The sequence below is a fragment of the Phycodurus eques genome, chromosome 6 (genome assembly GCF_024500275.1).
Source record: "Phycodurus eques isolate BA_2022a chromosome 6, UOR_Pequ_1.1, whole genome shotgun sequence".
Classification (NCBI taxonomy): Eukaryota; Metazoa; Chordata; class Actinopteri; order Syngnathiformes; family Syngnathidae; genus Phycodurus; species Phycodurus eques.
The window spans coordinates 28,710,584-28,728,566 of record NC_084530.1 but is presented as its reverse complement, the minus strand read 5'-3'; the positions used below and the strand labels follow the sequence as shown (position 1 = coordinate 28,728,566).

Sequence of the window (17,983 nt, the reverse complement as noted above, 5' to 3'; positions counted from 1 at the left end):
ATACACCACCCAAACCCCGAGATCAGGAAGGAGCGAAAAAAGTCACGCCCCCCACAGACGCAGGAAATGTACATTTATCTCAATAAACAATGGATTGTCAATAGAATAAAAAAATAGCAACGTAAGAAATGTACATTTAACATTCGAGATGATTTAATACAATAAAAAAATACATTTATTTGACATATACATTTAACATGTTTTAGCAGATAATTGGTCAGTTGATAATTACCAATAACATTACAAAATGAATGCGAACCGAACTTCTAAACCGTTTTGATTTGAAAGTTGCTTAATTACTGCATCAATTAAAACTAACATTTAAATGAGAATAAATTATTATTTGTATTTATATTAAACACACATTTTAACTTCTTTTTAACACCCCCCACAAACGACCTTGCCCATCTGTCCATTTTAAAAATCCAAAGTTCGCTCACCCTTGTTGGGGGGGGGTTTTGAGTGGTGGGGTGTTACCCTCCTCCTCCTCCGCTGTTGCTGCCGCCCGCAGGAGGCCGAGCAGGGTGAAGCTGGCCGGCCTGGGTCTCCGAGATAAAACGTCAGCGCCTCCACCCCACTCCCTCGGCAAATTGAAGTCCTTAACCTGTACGCACGAAACAGAAGCACCACATCTTTCCAATGGATGCTTGGGACACTCTGCAGTTAAGTGAAAAACAAACACCCCCATTTTAAGAATTACAGCAGATGAAACGTGCATCAAAAAAAATTGGGATCACGATTTGTGAGAGATGGTGACAGACACAAGCATGTCATATTAAAATGTTTTTATTTCCATTGTAATCAAGCACAGATGTCCAAAACGTTTAAATTTCACAAATGTACACATGAATTGCGTATCGGTGAAATATGGAAACTACTTCCTTTGCCACGTATTCTCGTGAGGGTGCCAGGATCTCGTTATTGCTATTCCAGCTGACTTTGAAGACTAAATTGTCCACAGGTGTGAATGTCCCAATGAACACAAAATGGTATGTTTTTGGAACGTGGGAGAAAACATGAAAACTCCACAGAGGAAGGTCAAAGCCAGGATTTGAACCTAGAACCTCAGGACTGTGACGCAGCCATGCTAACCACAGGTGAGCTATCAAGCAATTATTGTAGTCACTGGAGACGAGCACCTGTTTTAAAAGCGTTTCAATCTGATCAGAGAAGTCCATACCGTTTCCCTGCCTTTGATTTTGTAGCGCGCGCGCACGTTCCGTGCTGGTCGAAACACTACAGAAATACTTCGCAACATTCATGAAAGTGTATGAATTTATTTCAATGCATTCCTTTCCTTTTATAGCACTTCTCTCCATTCCACTGCTTCCAGTACGTGTATGTGTCGTCGCCCCAAAAAACAAAATCGGATTTCACCCTGCATGTGCTGCCATGTCAATCAAATTTGCCAGAGGCCTTCAGAATCAGTAGTGCTGGCTGATGAGTTTCTTTAACCAATCAGATTTCAAATTCAGCACTTTTCCGTCCTCCGATTAGTTGGTCAAAGCAAAACTTGCTCCAGTCAACTTTGACCAGCAAAACACATTTGTGGCGATCGTCACACATGAATACATTTAATAACCATCTGGTGAGTGTGATGTATTTTATTTACACTTGTTTTATGTTTTTGGTATGTTATTGAATAAATATTGATTCCGAACTGCACAGTGACGTGCCGCTCCAGTACTGACGGTTTCTATGATTGTGATGGAGGTGGTGTTAAGAGGTGGATGAAGAAACGTACGGGCGCCACTAGTGTAACACGTTCCATTCCATACATGATCCAATTGGTCCTTCATTCGTTCTTCATCACTTTCTCTCCTCGTTTCACCAGAGAATCCACGGTGTCGTTCATTCGTCTTTCAGCGTTACTCGCAAGCTTTTCTGGCGCGCTTTGCTTGGCGAACTTTCGTCTGGACACCTCGGTGGCCGCAGAACCGACGACGGCGCCCGCGGCTCCGCCGATGGCCCCCGCCAAGAATACCCCCAGCACCAACCCCAGCAACGCGCCCGCGATGATGACCTTTGGCACCTTTTTGGCATTTGTCACCATTTTCTGCCACACGGAGCTCTCGCTGACCATTTTGGCACCCGCTTTGGCCCCGGAGCCCACCTTTCCCCACACCGGACTCTGGGCCACCTTCTTTGCTCCGGCACCCAGTCCAGTTCCGAGGCGCACCGAACCGTTGGCCACCAGTTTGGCACCGGATTTGACCCCGGAACCAACCTTTCCCCACACGGGACTCTGGGCCACAGCCTTTGCTCCAGTTCCAATCCCTGATGCGACACGCCCCGAGCCGTCTGCCACTACTTTGGCTCGGGAGCCCACGTTCCCCCACATGGGACTCGCCGCCGCCGCCTCGCCTCCGGAGCCGACCCAGGCCCAGCTGTCCGACGCCGCCTCGGGGAGTCGGTCTCCCGCTAGCTCGGAGACGTGTGCGGCTTGAGCTCCCACCTTTCCCCGCACAGGACCGCCGGCCACCGTCTTCTGTACGTTCTGCGCTGCCCTCCCCGCGGAGCCCCACACCGGACCGCTCATCGCTTTCTTCACCCCGTCGCTGACCCACACCGAGCTGCCGGACAACAGCTTGGGCAGCATCTTGGCGTTGGACTGCACTTTCTCCATCACCGACTCGAACATCGAAGGGGACGTGCCGGCCATCGTGGTAATAGGCGGGAGGCTCTCAATATTCATGGCGCTGACGCTCCTCTCGGCCTCGGCTCGTGTTCTCTCGACCTCTTCCTCTCTCACTTCCTCTTCGGCCTCGGCCACGGTCTGCATGTAAGGGTAGAGGGAGCGCCTCTCGCCCCGAAACTGCTCTTCCTCCTGCGTCTTCCGTCTCCTCGCCCTCGTCATCTCGGCCTGTATCTCCCGGACTCGGTTCTCGGCCTCTTGGAAAGCGGGGCTGGAATAACACTGCCCCCCGGCCTCGGCCGCGACCTGCTCCACCTTCTCCAGAAGCTCCTCCACATTTCCGCCATCGCCGTGTCTCTCCAGGACGTGGAACCTGTCCCCGCATCTCTCCACCAGTTTTAACAAATCATCACGCTGACCCGCAATGTACGCCTCTACGCTGCTGCTGCCAGCCTTGCCGCTCTTCCTCAGAAGATCGGTGTGCGTAAAGAGGACCAGTGTGTGTTTCCTGATGACGTCCGGCCCAAAGACCGACTCGAGAGCGCTGAGGGCCCGCTGCTCCGTCTTGGCTGGCTGGTCCATTGGGACGCACAGGAGGAAGGCGTGGGGTCCCGGGCTGGACAGTGCCACGCAGGAGGAGATCTGACCTCGCACCTCATCTGGGGTCCGCTCCGAGTGGAACCAGTCTGGGGTGTCCACTACTGCCACCTACAGGGAGGAGGAGATGGAGCAAGAAGCTAACAAAACTGTGTAACAGTGTTCAGAGCTCAAATGTCATAAGAATGGTAGTGACCCTTCTTCCAGCAACCACTGCTTTCTTCTTGACACACTCCTGAGTGACGGCGACCAGACTGTCTGGTCTGGACTCAAACTCATCCTGCCCCAGGATGGCGTTGCCGGCCGCGCTTTTCCCCGCTCCGGATCGTCCGAGCAGTACCAGACGCAGCTCCGGAGAGGACGGCGAGGATACGGGGGTTGTGGCGTGGTACGGGACGAAGCTCGGCATGGAGGGGTAATAGAAAAAGGCTGGAGGTTCAGGGGAGCCCTCGGGGGTATTCTCCTCAAAGCTGTTGATTCTGTGATGAACTAAAAGAGGACGAGAGGTTTATTAAGCAACTCACCATCCAACGTTTACATCATTAAGTGTGTGCGTCTCACAAGTGGAAACAACTTTAGGCGAGGTTCTCTCCTCTATCATTTGTGAGAGTCTGGCTCCATCTAGAGGACGAACAGGAATCATGCATCATATATTCAGCAGCCTCTTACAAACTAGCCCACTCCAAACAATGCTGCAATGCTAAAGGCTAAAAATCCAACTACACTAGTTGTATGATAATTAAGAATGTTAAAAAGTACGAGGTTTACTCTCCCTCCCTCCTTCTTGGAACGGGACACTGAGTAATTTCACTATTTGACAGGATAGTTGGGATACTATCAGTTGCTCTAGGACAGCTAAAATATTCTCCATCCAAGGTCTGAACTCTGACTTCTGACGTTTTAGTGGAAAGTAAAGAACTAACATGGCTGACAGCCTCTAGTTGTGTGTTATGGAGCATTACAAGTGCATTCAAGTCATGAAATATGCTGAAAGTCAGTGGCTGCCAACATCAAAATCTACTTTAAAATAGAGCCTCAATGACTTTTTAACCACATTTCATGCAGATAGAGATATAGATATACACGTGCATCACAATGAATTACAATATTCTGGAAAATGAATGAAATTAATGGAACTACAACAATAAATGAACTTTTCTCCCATACTGAGATGCACCTGGATATACTTGCAATTTAAATGCAGAACTGGCTGGCATCAATGCAGATATCAATTATATTAGTTTATACAGATAAACATGGTTTACAGTATACATTCAATTTCAAATTAACAATTGGGACGGTCGTTATGACGTGTGTAAACCAATGCACTTTTCAACTTTTACATTTTCTTGAATGCATTGTTAAATCCTGGGTTAGTTTTTAGTGCATCATTGATTCAATCCACGCTTGTCCTCATTAGGGTTGTGGGTATCCGAAACAAACCAACTAAATTTAGGCAAGAAGCGGGGTACATCCGGGACTGGTCGAAAGCCAATCACATGCTTCACCAGCTGTCACAGTAAAATCAGGCACATATTTTCTTGGCTTTTTGGCATTTATTGTTAAAGAAAATGTCCAGTTTCGTAGATCCTTACCTGAATTCAGTCTAAAGGAGCCCCTCTCCCCCTGGTCATCAATGCGGCCCGACTGCCACCCGCCTGGTGTTGAAGCTGCCGGATTGAATTGAAGCATCTCAGAAACTCCCCCGTTGATGCGGTCTAGCTCGACTTCTCCCCTCCTCTCCCTGGCATCTCTGTACGACTCCACTCTCTCGACATTCCTCGGTGAGTCTACGTTCGACGTGTATCTGGATGCCGGAGCTTCCCTTTTCTCTTCCTTTTGCTTTCGGAAACTTTCCATCAGCTCTCTCTTCCGCTGCTGTACGCGTTCCTCCATCTCCCTCTCCTCCCTCGTTTTGAGGGTAAACACCCCACTTTGGCTCACCATGTCCTCCACCTATTACACAAATGAAATAAAATACCATGTGTTATTTAGGAAACGCACAAACCACACCACACATGGTTAAATGCCACATTCACTCTAGTCTAAACTCCAAGTGTTAGTCTATCTTACAGTCAAAACAATAAACGTTATCAGGGAAACCAAAACTGGTCGAAACTGAAGAGTGATACAAGATGCACAGCAGGGGTCACCAACCTTTTTGAAACATGTAATACATTTTTATTTACTTGCTCTTATTTTGAAATTCACAGCCTTACTTTTATTTAGTAAATGAGAAAACACACAGTTGTGCTCATATGTTTGATTACCCAGGCAGAATTTGTAAGATGGGTACAATTCTTTAAAGAAAACAAAGGGCTAGGCGAAATACGTTTAATTTTATTTTAATGGGATTGAAATTAAGCTGTCCTGCATTTCAGAAAAGCATGATCATTAAACAAAACATAACCATAAAGAAATGAATGATGGTTGCTGTTCAGTCATATTAAAAAAAATAAAAATAAAAAAAAATTTAAAAATAGAATATCTCGCAGATTCTGCCAGGATATGTAAACTTGTGACCACAACTGTACATGCAGGATATGCAGTCATATGTACCCCCCGTCATATTGGAATGAAAATGTAGGCTACACTTTTTTCATAACCTCTAGGTGGCGGTGACATTGGAATGAAAGTGTACAGCTTTTTCATACCCTCTAGATGGTGGCATACATTTATAAAATGTGAAAGCTTTTTCATTTTCCCCCTATAGCTATGTATAATGCGCACTATCGACTTTCTTATCAATTTTTGAGGGGGAAAAATGTACACTATACACGAGAAATTACGGTAACTATCAATACGCAACAATTTCTAGGAGTGTCTACGTTTTCAAAGGATCACATCGACAACACTCCGAGGAAGTCACAATGTCCCTGGGGGCACCGTGTTTCTGATCTCTGACGTAGCTTACTTAGTCTGCAAAGACTTGGCTTTGAACCCTCAACTATTTGCTTCCCAGCTATTACAGCAACAAGGAAATTCACAGTGGTAATGTGACAAGCACGCTCACTCTCTCGCTCACTTATTTATTTATCCTGCTACCTTGTCCAGAAGCTCTCGAACCTGCGCCCGGTCCTGCCGCTGACGGTTATTGATGACATGGTGGCGCCCCCCGCAAAGCCCAATCATTTTCCTCAGACCTGGATTCTCCTTCAGAAGGTATTCCTGCAGAAAAAGACCGAAGAGGATTAGATTTGCATCAAAACCACTACAATATGTCTTTAAATGTTACCTAGGCATTGAACTTATCTGGCCTACTTTTTCGGTCCTGGAAAGGTTACAAATAGCTTACCTTGGAGGTCTAGTATCAGCCATGTGAAGTACTTGTGTCAACTAGCAATTACTAGTCCCATGCGGTTTTCATTGACAAAGAGAGGTATCATTTAAAAAAAACAAATTATTATTTTTATGCATTTCTACATGCACAAAGTTGTTTCTACGCCAGCAAATTGCAATTGTTATCCAATTTTAGATGGAAATAATACAGATTTTAACACATTTTGAGCCATTATAATAAGACTTACCTGTACATTTAGCAATAAATTAGAATATGGTGGGAAAACTTAACCTTCAGAAGGTCAATTCCTACATAATTTCTATTTTAAAAATATGTTTTGTCTTATGCAACTCTAATTTGTCGAGACATTTAATTTTCTTGTTAGCTGTAAGCTATGAGCATTAAACATTTTAAAAAATCTAATCGTTTTTATATAATATTCAAATGTATTGAGTTGCACTTGTATACAGCATTTTGTGGACACAGGTAGATCTGGTAAATTATATTATAATAGCTCATGGGAAAAAGTAGCCTCAAATGTTTTGTGGTTTGAAATGAGTCATGTGTCTGACTGCTTCATTTCAATATGGGCTCTTTGAACACATCCTGCCTAAAAATCAACAGTAAAGCGCGTCGAGACATTCTCATCTTCAAAGTGCACATCGGTACTCACCTCCACCGTTCTTCCCATGAGATAATCTCCACAGGTCAGCAGCACTATAGTGTGCTCCAGCACTTCTTTTCCAAACACCTGCTGCAGCTGTGCGGGCACTTGGCCGTCCATCTGGAAGGAGTGTCAGAAAAAGACATTGAAAAAAGTGTTTACTTGCAGGATAAAGCAACTTCCAAACTGTTAAAAAATTTGCCTGGCATTCATATTTCAATTGGTGATCAAAATGTAATAAGGAATTAAAGAAAAATTGCATCTGCCCGAGACAATATAATTTAGTCAAAGTCTAAACTCAAATTGAAAGTATTACTGTATTTACGAATGATTTAAATGTATCTATGTATAATTATAGAGTAAATGTAATATTTAATAATATAAACAGTATATAATACAGTATAATAAAAAAAGCACTCAAAAACCCAACGATTTACATAGCTAAAATACACGTCATGTTGCGCAACAAATTACAATCTGATCCAATAAGCTCTAAAAGAGATTTATTGATATGGTCTTGGAAATATTTAAACACACTTCCGTATGAAAATTCTATTGCAATTGACTACCGTCAATGTGGAATCTACATGAATAAATTGGACAAGTTATAACTAAATTTGTATTTCCACCTTTCAGTTCAATGGGTGTCTGGTAAACGTATGGATTCACAATAGGTGGCAAATGCAGATGCGTGGGATCACACAATCACAAAGCAGGTTTTATGTGAATTTGTGCTACATGTACAGTTTCTGATTTATACTTACAATAAAGTTTTGATTTTATTTAATTAAAAAAGGTCCATAATGTCATGGGAATATCCTTGTAAGAATACTACCTACTCTTCATGCCAATTTATGAAAACCGTCTGCAAGGAAAGAAGGAAAGAAGCCTTCCTTGGTGGAGGTAACCACAGAACCAACCTCTGTGAATTGGCTGACAGGCACCAGCAGCAGAACCGCATGCGGACCTGGCACCAGCAGGGTCATGGCTCGCTCCGTCTCCTTCTTGACGCTCTCGTCCATTTCCCGGCCGTTCCAGTACCACCTGGGGGCCTCCACCAGGGTCACCATCCTGCCCTCGGTGAAGTCCTTGCGCAGCTGGATGCTCCGGGGCGTGGCCGTGGACACGTCGGTCAGCTGGCTCAGGATGGTGTCGGCCGACGACGTCTTGCCGCATCCGATGTTGCCCAGCAGCAGCAGCTTCAGCTCCGGGGGCGTCGAGCCATAGTGCTGCATGTGGGGATTCATGGCTGGAGAAAGAGAGCGGACAGGGTTGACTAGGAGCTCTGCCAAGGGTGTGATCAGTGGCGGTTTCTGGCATGCGCATTATGTGCGGGCGCACAGGGCGATATTGCTGGGGGTGGAGGGTGGCAACCCAGAAGAAAATAAGAATTTCTATGTGAAATGGTTTTCTATTTTGTAATGGCATGACATGTGAGGAATTTGCATCCAGAGATGCAACGACCATCTCATCCGGATGTAACAATTTGTTATTTTTTAATTCTGTTTCCCCAATCCCAAATATTTGTTACTGTATTCTAATTTGTTTCTAATTCAATATACATTGAAGAAAAAAAATAAAGTCCACTCTTGTGTGATTTTCAGGGAGGGTTCGCACTGGGTGGCATTGAAGCTAGAACTGCCACTGGGCGTGTTAAAACAATTGTGGCTGTCGACTCAAAAGCGACCATTATGTTTGGAAGAAATGTGCCTCAAAAGTAACAAAAAACGAGGTCGAATTGTCTTGCTTAATGCTATGAAAGATGTCATTAAACCTCACAAGAGCTCTGTTCAGTTACCTGGAGCAGATTTGGACATGGCACAAAAAAAAAAAAAAAGGACAGACAATAAGGAAAATGTTTGTTGTGCACATGCAGTGGGCATATTGAACATTGAAATCAGTTATAAAATCTCTATCCATTTGAACATGATGGTGGAATTTTGGAACTCAGTCAGCTGGGAGCCTATCCCAGCTGACTGAGTACACCCTGCGCTGGTCACCAGGCAACAGCAGAGCACATACTGTCAGGAAGAAGAAGAAAAAAAAAAAAAAAAAAAACCTTTGGCGTCTTCATTGAAACTAACGCACTTTTTTTTGGGTATGTGGGCAGAAGCTGAAGTACCCAGAGAAAACCCATGCAAGATTTGCTGAGATTCAAACCCAGAACCTCTCAACTGTGAGGCAGACGTGCTTACCACTAGCCCGGGTGCTGCTCTTATGACTTCCTAGGGGAAATTTTTATTTTTTTAAAAATCCAAACAAATCCGTTGTTTACCAGGTCTGTGCTCAACATTTAACTGTCGCATAGTTGTACAGATAAGATAAGTTGAATCTGCAATGATATTATAAACGGGTATATCTAAACCAAAACTGGTGACCTAGTAACAAATCTTAATATTTGCAAGTTCCTCTTCCACACATGCGTTTAGATGAAGTCAGTCACTTTCATTTTTTTCATGTTGCGGTGTTGTTTTTTTTTTATTCAGTTAAAATGTGCACCACCTCGCCATTCCTGCCTGACTGCATTCTACCACAACTTTACTTATACAGACTCATGTCAACACCTGTAAAATGTTTTTTTAAAAAAAGAGAAAAAAAAAAAATCAAAATCAAACCATAATGAATGTACACTAAGAAGCTTAATTCAATCCAGGCTTCACACAACTTTTCCAAGGTCAGGCACTTTAAGCATTGTCAAGCCTTTCCAGCTGTGGAATATCATGAATTTTATACAAAATCATTATTTGACTTCTTCCACATTAAAAGCCTCGAAACTAATTATAATAATTGGCCCTCCAACAACCTTTTCATCCTGACAGCAGTTTGTTGTGAGCAAAGTTATTGTCCCAATCATCCACATCACATTATAAGTCACACATTTGCAAGAATCTCAAGCAACCTGGATTGGAAAGTTTAACAAATGAGCTTTTTAGATATTGCATACCAGGTAGAAGACCAAAGGTAACTCACTTAAATGCGAGCTCTTGAAGGCAGCTTTAGGCGTTGTCGTCTTCGCCTCGCTTGGACCCGCTGGTGCTTAGTGTGCGCGCGTCTCATCCACACCAACTCTGTGCGTGTCGACTCCCAGGTAACGGCTTGCGTAACAGAAGAGTCACACGTTAGCCGTCTCACCACTCCCCGTGTGGAGGGCATGTATTAGTATATTCTTGTGTGGATAACAGGTTCCACAGTCTGCTGTCTTTTTAGCATTCCTTGCCGGGGCGGAGGAGAGCGGCGCATCCCCGGGCGCTTTCACCACACCCAGAAAACAGGAAAACCACCTGCATGGCTATTTTTAATTGCCCCTGCTAAATAATTGCCTGAATATCAACAAGAGAATGTTTTGATTTGTACAGCAGGACTGAGAGAGATATGTAACAGCAATATATGTGACAGTTGACCCAAGGACTGTGTTTTTGTTCCCGTAATGTGTTAGACTTTTTCAACAGTGTTGCAGCCTTGAGCCTCTTCAGGCCTGCAGATGTTGAAGTTTCTTATTACAACACCCAGCAAACTAGAAAATGTCACATAGTGTATGTAAATTTCATGCTGTTGGGTACACAGTGTCTAGTTTCAAGTGAGACAGGAAAGGCAGAACAACAACTTGTATGCATTTTTTGAATGCTTGATGAAAAAGGTAATAGAGGCCAACGGTTAGATCAGGTCACATGTTCCTTTGTTAGACGCAATTTTAAAATGATTTTTTTTCCACTGGTGTCTGTTGTCAAAATAAGACCCATATTATATTAATGTTGTTATTATTGTATTATATTATTATATCTGACACCTACCAATGCAGTGGATGTCAAATTTCAGAAAACTAATGACTGTACTTGTACCTGAAAAGCGTCACCCCCCCCCCCATCAGATTCACACCTATGGACATTTAGAATCTTCAAATGAAGCTAACATGCATGTTGGAATTTGCGAGGGAAAACCCACGCAAGTGCAGGGAGAATATGCAAAGTCCACACAGGTCTGATTAGACACACAAACCCAAGACCTCCCAACTGTGAGGCACACGCTAACCACGACTCACCGTGCTGCCCTTCATATCTCCCCGTTTTAAAAAATAATTAAGCATTCAAACATTTGAAGCACCAACAAAATTTAAGTTTTTTGTTTTTTTAAACAAAAACAATAAACCTTCAGCCCAATAGTGGACATAAATTGAGAGTCATTTATTATTTACAAACATGAAGTTGTGCCGGTGGATTCATTCACAAACCCGGCATCATATAGGCGATGTTTTCCAGAGTAGAGCCCTTTAAAAGAGTCAATACAAATAAACAGCTTTTATAGGAGCATGTGTACTATGGTATATGTGTTGCACATCACTTACCAACGTGGACTCTGTGCAGCTGTGCAGTTCTGGTATATGTGAGGTGAGGCCCATTAGCGGAGCAAGCGCACACAGCAGAGAGTCCAAGAGAAGAAACAAGCTTGTGGACACACACACGGATTTCTGTAAACACACAACACACAACTAACTACAACATTCGTTCATTTTCTATGTTGAAGGTTGCGGGAGCGTCACTGAGTGGGAACAGAACCCAGGCGGCCTCTGCGGAGTCAGCCGAGTGAACCACTACACAAGTGACAAGGAAAACACCAACTGTATCCCCCCCCTCGGATGTTCAGAACTTACGTCCGTCCCCTTAAGATGATGTCCAATCAGGGACAAGGCTTCTCCGAGCAGGTGGAGGTGAGCAGCGGCACTGACGGGATCAGAGCAGGCAGGCCTCGTAGATTTCAGCATGTCCCATGCTGATCCTGCGTGTCCGCACACAGAAGCAACACGACCAGCTGTGTCACTTGTGGGCAGAGAGACAACAGCGGAAGTCTTTTTGGAGCGGACGGTCACCGTGATGGCCGTCGCTGACCTGGGAGCAGCCATGAAGGGGTGGGGACTGCAGTCAGGCTCTTTGTGCTTGTCACTGGGAAACTCCAATACAGAACTTAAATGGCCCTGAGCAGAAAGCAAGTGTGAACAAAAAGAGAACATGACCAAGGGAAATTAGAGGAACAACACTGCCCTCTAGTGTGCAACATGAATGAAAGTCTGGAACCTCTGAGGTTAAGCAAGCAGTTCGGCAGTTTATCCAGCTCCGTTATTTCTCCACTTTCAGAACACTTGATCACATTGGAAACAATGGGCCCCTTTGATGACACCCAATTTCCAAAGAATGAGCTCCCGATTTGCTTACCCAACTGTCCAGTAAGGAGCTACACATTTGTATCGCGTGGCCACAGATGATAATTTTGTGCACACATTATATAGTTTACACAATGAAATATGTTCCATGCGCCCCTTTTTACGTTGATAACCTGCCCGCCCAGTCCAGACCATGTTGCAGAGGCACAAACTCACTTTGTCAGGCCAGCTGGTGTTAAACTCGTCAACACACAACTGTGGCGCTTCCCAATCGTTCACGCTCATGTGGCCATCTTTGTAAGATCTTCTGGCTTCATTCATCTTAGATAACAAGTAGTGTAGGCAGAGAAAAGGATGAATAAATCACATTTAGGCTCAATGAAATGCTAGTAAATGTAACTGGCAGCAGCCAGTACAAAACATTTGTAGTTTAAATATATGTTAAATAGCAAAATAATGACGGAAGTTTGGAAACTGTGAAGAAGTGTTTGCCGCCAATTTTAAAGTTTGCCCTATGAACGTGCCTGAAGAAAATTAGGGTCCTAGCTGCACTGGGCCAAGTTCACGGGCGTCTACCCACATGCCTGAATACAAATATAGGGGGAGGGGGGGCTAGAAAATAAATAACTTTCACCTTTATTCGCCCAAAGTACGTAATTGTATTGCATTCATTTTTTTTAATTATTTGAATTAAAAACGTTTAAATGCCCTTAATGCTTAAGGAAGGGGAAACAAACAAAACGCTGACTAACGCTTAGAGCTTGACTTTCTGCTGACTCGAGTCAGACGCTCACTTGTTTTTGGCTGATCAGAGGTCAGTCACTCTGCCGCCGGGCCTCAAAAACAAGAGTGACTGCTCAGACGCTCTTACATAAATATACTGAGTTTATGTTTGACTTTTTAGTGTGTAAAGAGTGGTTAGTATTTGGGCAAAGTTAGTGAATGGATTACAAAAAATAAGGCCTGGGGCAGGTCAGCAATCTTTATTGACACACTCAAGTTGCTGTTTGTTGCTGTTTTTATCATAGAAAAAAAAAAAAGTTAAATTTCAAATATAAAATACACTATATTTTTATATTTATAGTATTTGATAGATTGTTCAATGAACCTAAGATGTGTGTTTTTTAACGTTGGAGTAAAGTTAGGGTTAGGAGCCGTGCTGAAATTCAAACTTGGTTCCTCTTGATTGTGATGCAGACACGTTAACCACTATTTCACCGTGCTGCTGATGTGATAGATTAAAAAAAAAAAAAAAAACATTCGTGTTGAAGTTTGTCATGAGGTCATGTTCAAAGTGCTGCTGCCCAGTGTGCACACAGTCATGTGGATGTGAGTGTTCCCTTCTGCATGACTCACAGGCCCTCCCTGTCCTCCCCTCCGAATGCCTTTGTCATGTTTAGAGTCAGTCCACAATGAACAACCCTTGCACACCGGCGCTGTGTCACGCTTAATGTTCGGCCCTCCTCCCGCTGTTATTCCGATCCCTTGCCCAACTCTCCTCCCTCCCTCCCTCCCTCCCAAATTGCTGCATCACGTTAAGTCTCTCATAGGCCACAGTGGTTTGTGCTGAGCTGTCTTCCTGTTTTCATTCCTCCAGTGGGAGGGAGGAGGAGAAGGAGGAGTGTATAAAAGCACAGCAGGATCAAGGCTCAAAGTGGACAAAGAAGATCCTGGCAAAAGCGAGCGACTTGACAGAAGCGCAGCAACACAATGGAGACGCACAAGATGCAAAGAGCAGAAAAGTAAGAACTGATTTGATTGATAACAATATCCATTACATTTTTAATACGTGTTGTATGCAGATGAATGCTGATTTTTTAAATAGAATACGCATTATGACCGACTTTACAGTCAAAAATATATCAATAGTGAGTTTCCTGACGTGACCATTGAACAATATTCCATTTACTTGGCCCCAAAAAGTCTTGAGTTGAGGGAAAGGACTTCACTTGCTGCCTTCACTTTTAACTTCAAGTGAAAAAGCAAGCTCTATTGGCTTGGGAGGAAGACAAAAAAAGCCCACTAAGTTAGCCACTGAGGAATAGTCCACTTCTTTGCCTTCAAAAAGTCCTGCATTGCTTTGTCATGGAAGACTAAGCTAAATAATGACAGGAAAACATTTAAGTCAAGACTCTTCTAGGAAATGAGATATCATATCAAGTATCATTGTCAAAATCAAGAGTTGAGATTTCCACTTTCACTTGCTCCTTGTTGCCTTCACTTTTATCTTCAGTAAGTGGGGGGAAAAAAATCTTCAGTAGGTGGAAAACCTGCTCTTTTTCTTTTGTTGAAATTAGGCCTTTGACCCGAGTTGAATATTCCACTATTTTGGCCTTCAAAAAATCTGGAGTTGCTTTTGACGGAAAACAACGAAACCTTAACTGCAGTCACCTACCTTCACTTCATCCTCTACTGGACGGAAATCGGGTCACCGAGTCGGCCGTGAAAGAATATTAAACTATTTTCCCTTTGAAAAGTGTTGAGAGGCTTTGCATGGAAGACGACTGAAATAGACAACAGCAGGCTCCTTTCCTTTACAACATTGTAACACAGATGTCAAGAATATTCTGGAAAATGAAGACTCAAAAGTTGCCTTCATGAATGTATAAAAAAAAGCCTGAAAAAAGCTCTGAAATGATTTTGGACAGAAGAAAGCTAACCTGTTGCGGTGATGGATGTTGCATTGTGGATTTTCATGATAGTAATGAATGTATTCCTCCCTTGCAGGGATCTGTCAGAGCAAATGAAAAAGGTGACCATGGAGAGTCACATGAGGGCAGAGAACACGGAGTTAATGCTGAGCTTCCAGAAGGGACAAGTCACCACGCTGCAGTATAAGGTAACTTCACACACTGCTCTTCATTCCTACTTAGTAAATATCTTTTCACCACCTTCTCTCATCCTTGTTCCTCAGCTTCTCCTCAGCTCCCTCCGTGAGATCTACCAGACCTTAGAAGAGGAGCTCGATAGGAACTCCGCCCACCCCGCCGTGGAGCCCATTTACTTCCCGTCTGAGCTGGCCAGGCTGGAGTCCATCGAGAAAGATCTGGAGTACTTCTACGGTCCAGACTGGAAGGAGAAGATCGTGGTACCCGCGGCCACGAGAAGATACTGTGACAGACTCAGAGAGGTCAGTTTCACGCTGATGATCGGGCGTTCAACTCCACGAGATGATGATGCTCATTCTTGACTTCTGGCATTCAGATTGGGAAGGAGAACCCAGAGTTCCTGGTGGCCCACGCTTACACCCGCTACCTGGGCGACCTGTCTGGCGGACAGGTCCTGGGCCGCGTCGCCCAGAAGTCCATGGGCCTGAAGAACGGAGAGGGTCTGTCCTTCTTCGCCTTTCCCGGCGTGTCAAGCCCCAACCTGTTCAAGCAGCTCTACCGCAGCCGCATGAACGTCCTGGAGCTGAGCGAGGAGCAGAGGAAGGGCGTCCTGGAGGAGGCCGTCAGAGCCTTCGAGCTTAACATCCAGGTAGGAGATCATTATTTAACTCCAGAGGTGGGGGCTCCAGTCGCATGACTTCACTTGGGTCAGTTTGTACTTAAGTCACCAATTTTAGCACTCGCTTGTCTAAACGTTATGAAAGACTTGACTCAATTTTGCCTTTGCACGTTTGAAAATGTGCTTTTTCAAGACTGCGTCCCATTCGTTTTCTAAAAGAAAAGTTACATTTTGTGAAGTGCGCACAAACCTGGCAACCTTCCAGTTTGCTGCACTGTGATGCCGAGGGCGCAGGGCACCTCATAAAACAACTATCGTGGCAGGAGATAAGAAAATAATTACGTTGGGATCCGAGGATTATGTTTTCAATAAAATTGGGAAAAGGTTGCAAGAGACCAAACAATTACAACATCTAACTTTGAATCACTATAGAACCCAAAATGACAGCTATGTTAATGTCACAATTGAGCTAACTTGGTTATACATCAACTACAGCGAATGTCTGTTATGCGTTTAAATGAGAAGACAAATTAATAAGACTGATTTGGAACCATCAAAGAACGATATGACTGTGTGCTAACAAGAGTACTGAGTACAAAGTAGCTAATGTGTGAATATATGTTGTGACTAAGCCAGATTGTATAACTTGAATTATGACTTGATACCCAAGTAGTAACTTGACCCATTTGATTTTTTTCCACAGTAACTTGGCATTTGCTGGAAACCAGATGGTTAAGACTTGACTTACAGTATTTATTATGACTTGGATATACAGAATGCATATACTGGACCTCCGCTAGACTCAATCTCCCTCTTCTTGAGTCAACGTACATCTCATGGATGTTGTATGGATTGTGCTTCAGGTCTTTGACGACATGCAGAAGATGCTGAAGGTGGCTGAAGACCAGCTAGAATCCAAAGACGGGAAACGCGTGAATGCTCTGCAAAGCTCCATGATGGGCGTTCCACTCTTCAGGATGCTCCTCGGAATCTTCGTGGCTGTCGTCACCGTGGCGATCTGCATGTCGTAGACTCGTGTCCACATATTGTGAGCCAACTCGGGGTACAGCTACAGTACATGGCGATGTCTTCGTGAGAACGTTTGGTTTTGAACGCTCACACACAAACCTGCAAAAATGACGCAAAGGCATTGAGTGACATCCTTGCCCCTTGTCCAGACATTTCCCATTTTACTGAATTTACATTGCAACATTAACTCAGCAGTTTCCAAACGTTTGCATGTTCAGCCTCCAAAACACTGTGAACAAATGGCGAAAACGACACTGCTTCGATCCATTTTCAGTTGAAAATGGTTTAGCGTAAATCCTGTCCAGTTTCTTGGAGTGCTGTCATTATTAGAAAGAGGACTTGATTTTGAAGCGTAGACATTCCACAGGTCGAGCCAACTGGTCCATAGACTTGATGCGGACATAACTGAGATCACTTCCGCAAGTGGACTTATTTTTGTTTTTGTTTGGAGCGTTCAAATAGGCCTGAAAAATGCAGACGAATTGCTGACTTTGTTCGTATGAGTAGAAGGCACGAAGTTTAACAACTGAGTTAAGTGGAGCAGAAAGTAGACTTAAATCAGAATCTATCAGTTTCTTTTTGTGTTGACAATGCAAGTCAATTTGAAGGATAATTTGTTTCCCAACTGATTTTGATTTCTGGTGTACTTCAGGTCTAACGGGCTTCATTCAGTACAATGGAAAGCTATTGAAGTCAATCCGGAGTACTCTTTCGTTTACAACGCACAAGTTAAAGATTTGAAACTGAACTGAGACCACTTCCGGATTCAATTCAGCTTCAGTTCCTTTGAATTCTTACTATTTTACTGTAGTGTCATTGTAAATACAATTTAATAATAAACTGTAATTGTATGATTTGACTAATAAACACTTGCATTTTCATATGTAACTGTTGATGTGTTTTATTAAAATGTCACATTTTTAATAAAATATTTTGCTGTGAATGTCATATTTCATTTGCGATTCTGTTTTTGTTGGCCACTGTTAAATATGTTTTTGTTTGTTTGTTTTTACCATGTGGGCTGCACTCTTCAGACAGTTAAGTCCAGCTGGTTGACATTATTGTTCATGTTTTGGCACCAGTCTACTAAATCTAATTTAAATCTTGAACAGCTTCAAACATTCATTGGTCATGCGACTTTGCGGATGATGGCTTCTTTTGAACATTTCCGTTTTG

At 43.5% G+C, this 17,983-nt stretch overlaps 2 protein-coding genes across 3 annotated transcripts; one reads left to right on the top strand and one right to left on the bottom strand.

Annotated features, from left to right (window-relative positions):
* Positions 1-279: 279 nt before the first annotated feature.
* Positions 280-11,756, bottom strand: LOC133404224 (uncharacterized). 2 transcript variants are annotated; one of them, XM_061679935.1, is made up of 9 exons: positions 11,519-11,756; positions 10,147-10,271; positions 8,097-8,425; positions 7,186-7,296; positions 6,278-6,400; positions 4,828-5,188; positions 3,794-3,853; positions 3,429-3,721; positions 280-3,343 (listed from the first exon to the last, which is right to left on the bottom strand). In XM_061679935.1, the coding sequence occupies exons 3-9, from the start codon at positions 8,421-8,423 to the stop codon at positions 1,796-1,798; spliced, it is 2,823 nt and encodes a 940-aa protein (XP_061535919.1). In that variant the 5' UTR covers positions 8,424-8,425; positions 10,147-10,271; positions 11,519-11,756; the 3' UTR covers positions 280-1,795. The 2 variants fall into 2 exon arrangements, with proteins under 2 accessions (XP_061535919.1, XP_061535920.1); XM_061679936.1 differs by lacking the exon at positions 11,519-11,756 and having other exon boundaries at positions 10,147-10,592.
* A 2,168-nt stretch (positions 11,757-13,924) lies between these two features.
* LOC133404225 (heme oxygenase-like) lies at positions 13,925-17,766 on the top strand. The gene is made up of 5 exons (XM_061679937.1): positions 13,925-14,073; positions 15,059-15,170; positions 15,246-15,461; positions 15,536-15,808; positions 16,642-17,766. The coding sequence occupies exons 1-5, from the start codon at positions 14,042-14,044 to the stop codon at positions 16,807-16,809; spliced, it is 801 nt and encodes a 266-aa protein (XP_061535921.1). The 5' UTR covers positions 13,925-14,041; the 3' UTR covers positions 16,810-17,766.
* Positions 17,767-17,983: the final 217 nt, after the last annotated feature.

Bases quoted from the DNA above. Each gene is read 5' to 3' on its own strand.
- LOC133404225 (XM_061679937.1), top strand. From the start codon at position 14,042: ATGGAGACGCACAAGATGCAAAGAGCAGAAAA. The intron at 15,171-15,245 runs GTAACTTCACAC...CTTGTTCCTCAG, and splicing joins TCACCACGCTGCAGTATAAG to CTTCTCCTCAGCTCCCTCCG. The intron at 15,462-15,535 runs GTCAGTTTCACG...TCTGGCATTCAG, and splicing joins ACTGTGACAGACTCAGAGAG to ATTGGGAAGGAGAACCCAGA.
- LOC133404224 (XM_061679935.1), bottom strand. From the start codon at position 8,423: ATGAATCCCCACATGCAGCACTATGGCTCGACGCCCCCGGAGCTGAAG. The intron at 6,401-7,185 runs GTGAGTACCGAT...CTTTTTCTGCAG, and splicing joins TCATGGGAAGAACGGTGGAG to GAATACCTTCTGAAGGAGAA. The intron at 3,344-3,428 runs GTCACTACCATT...TCCTCCCTGTAG, and splicing joins CAGTGGTTGCTGGAAGAAGG to GTGGCAGTAGTGGACACCCC.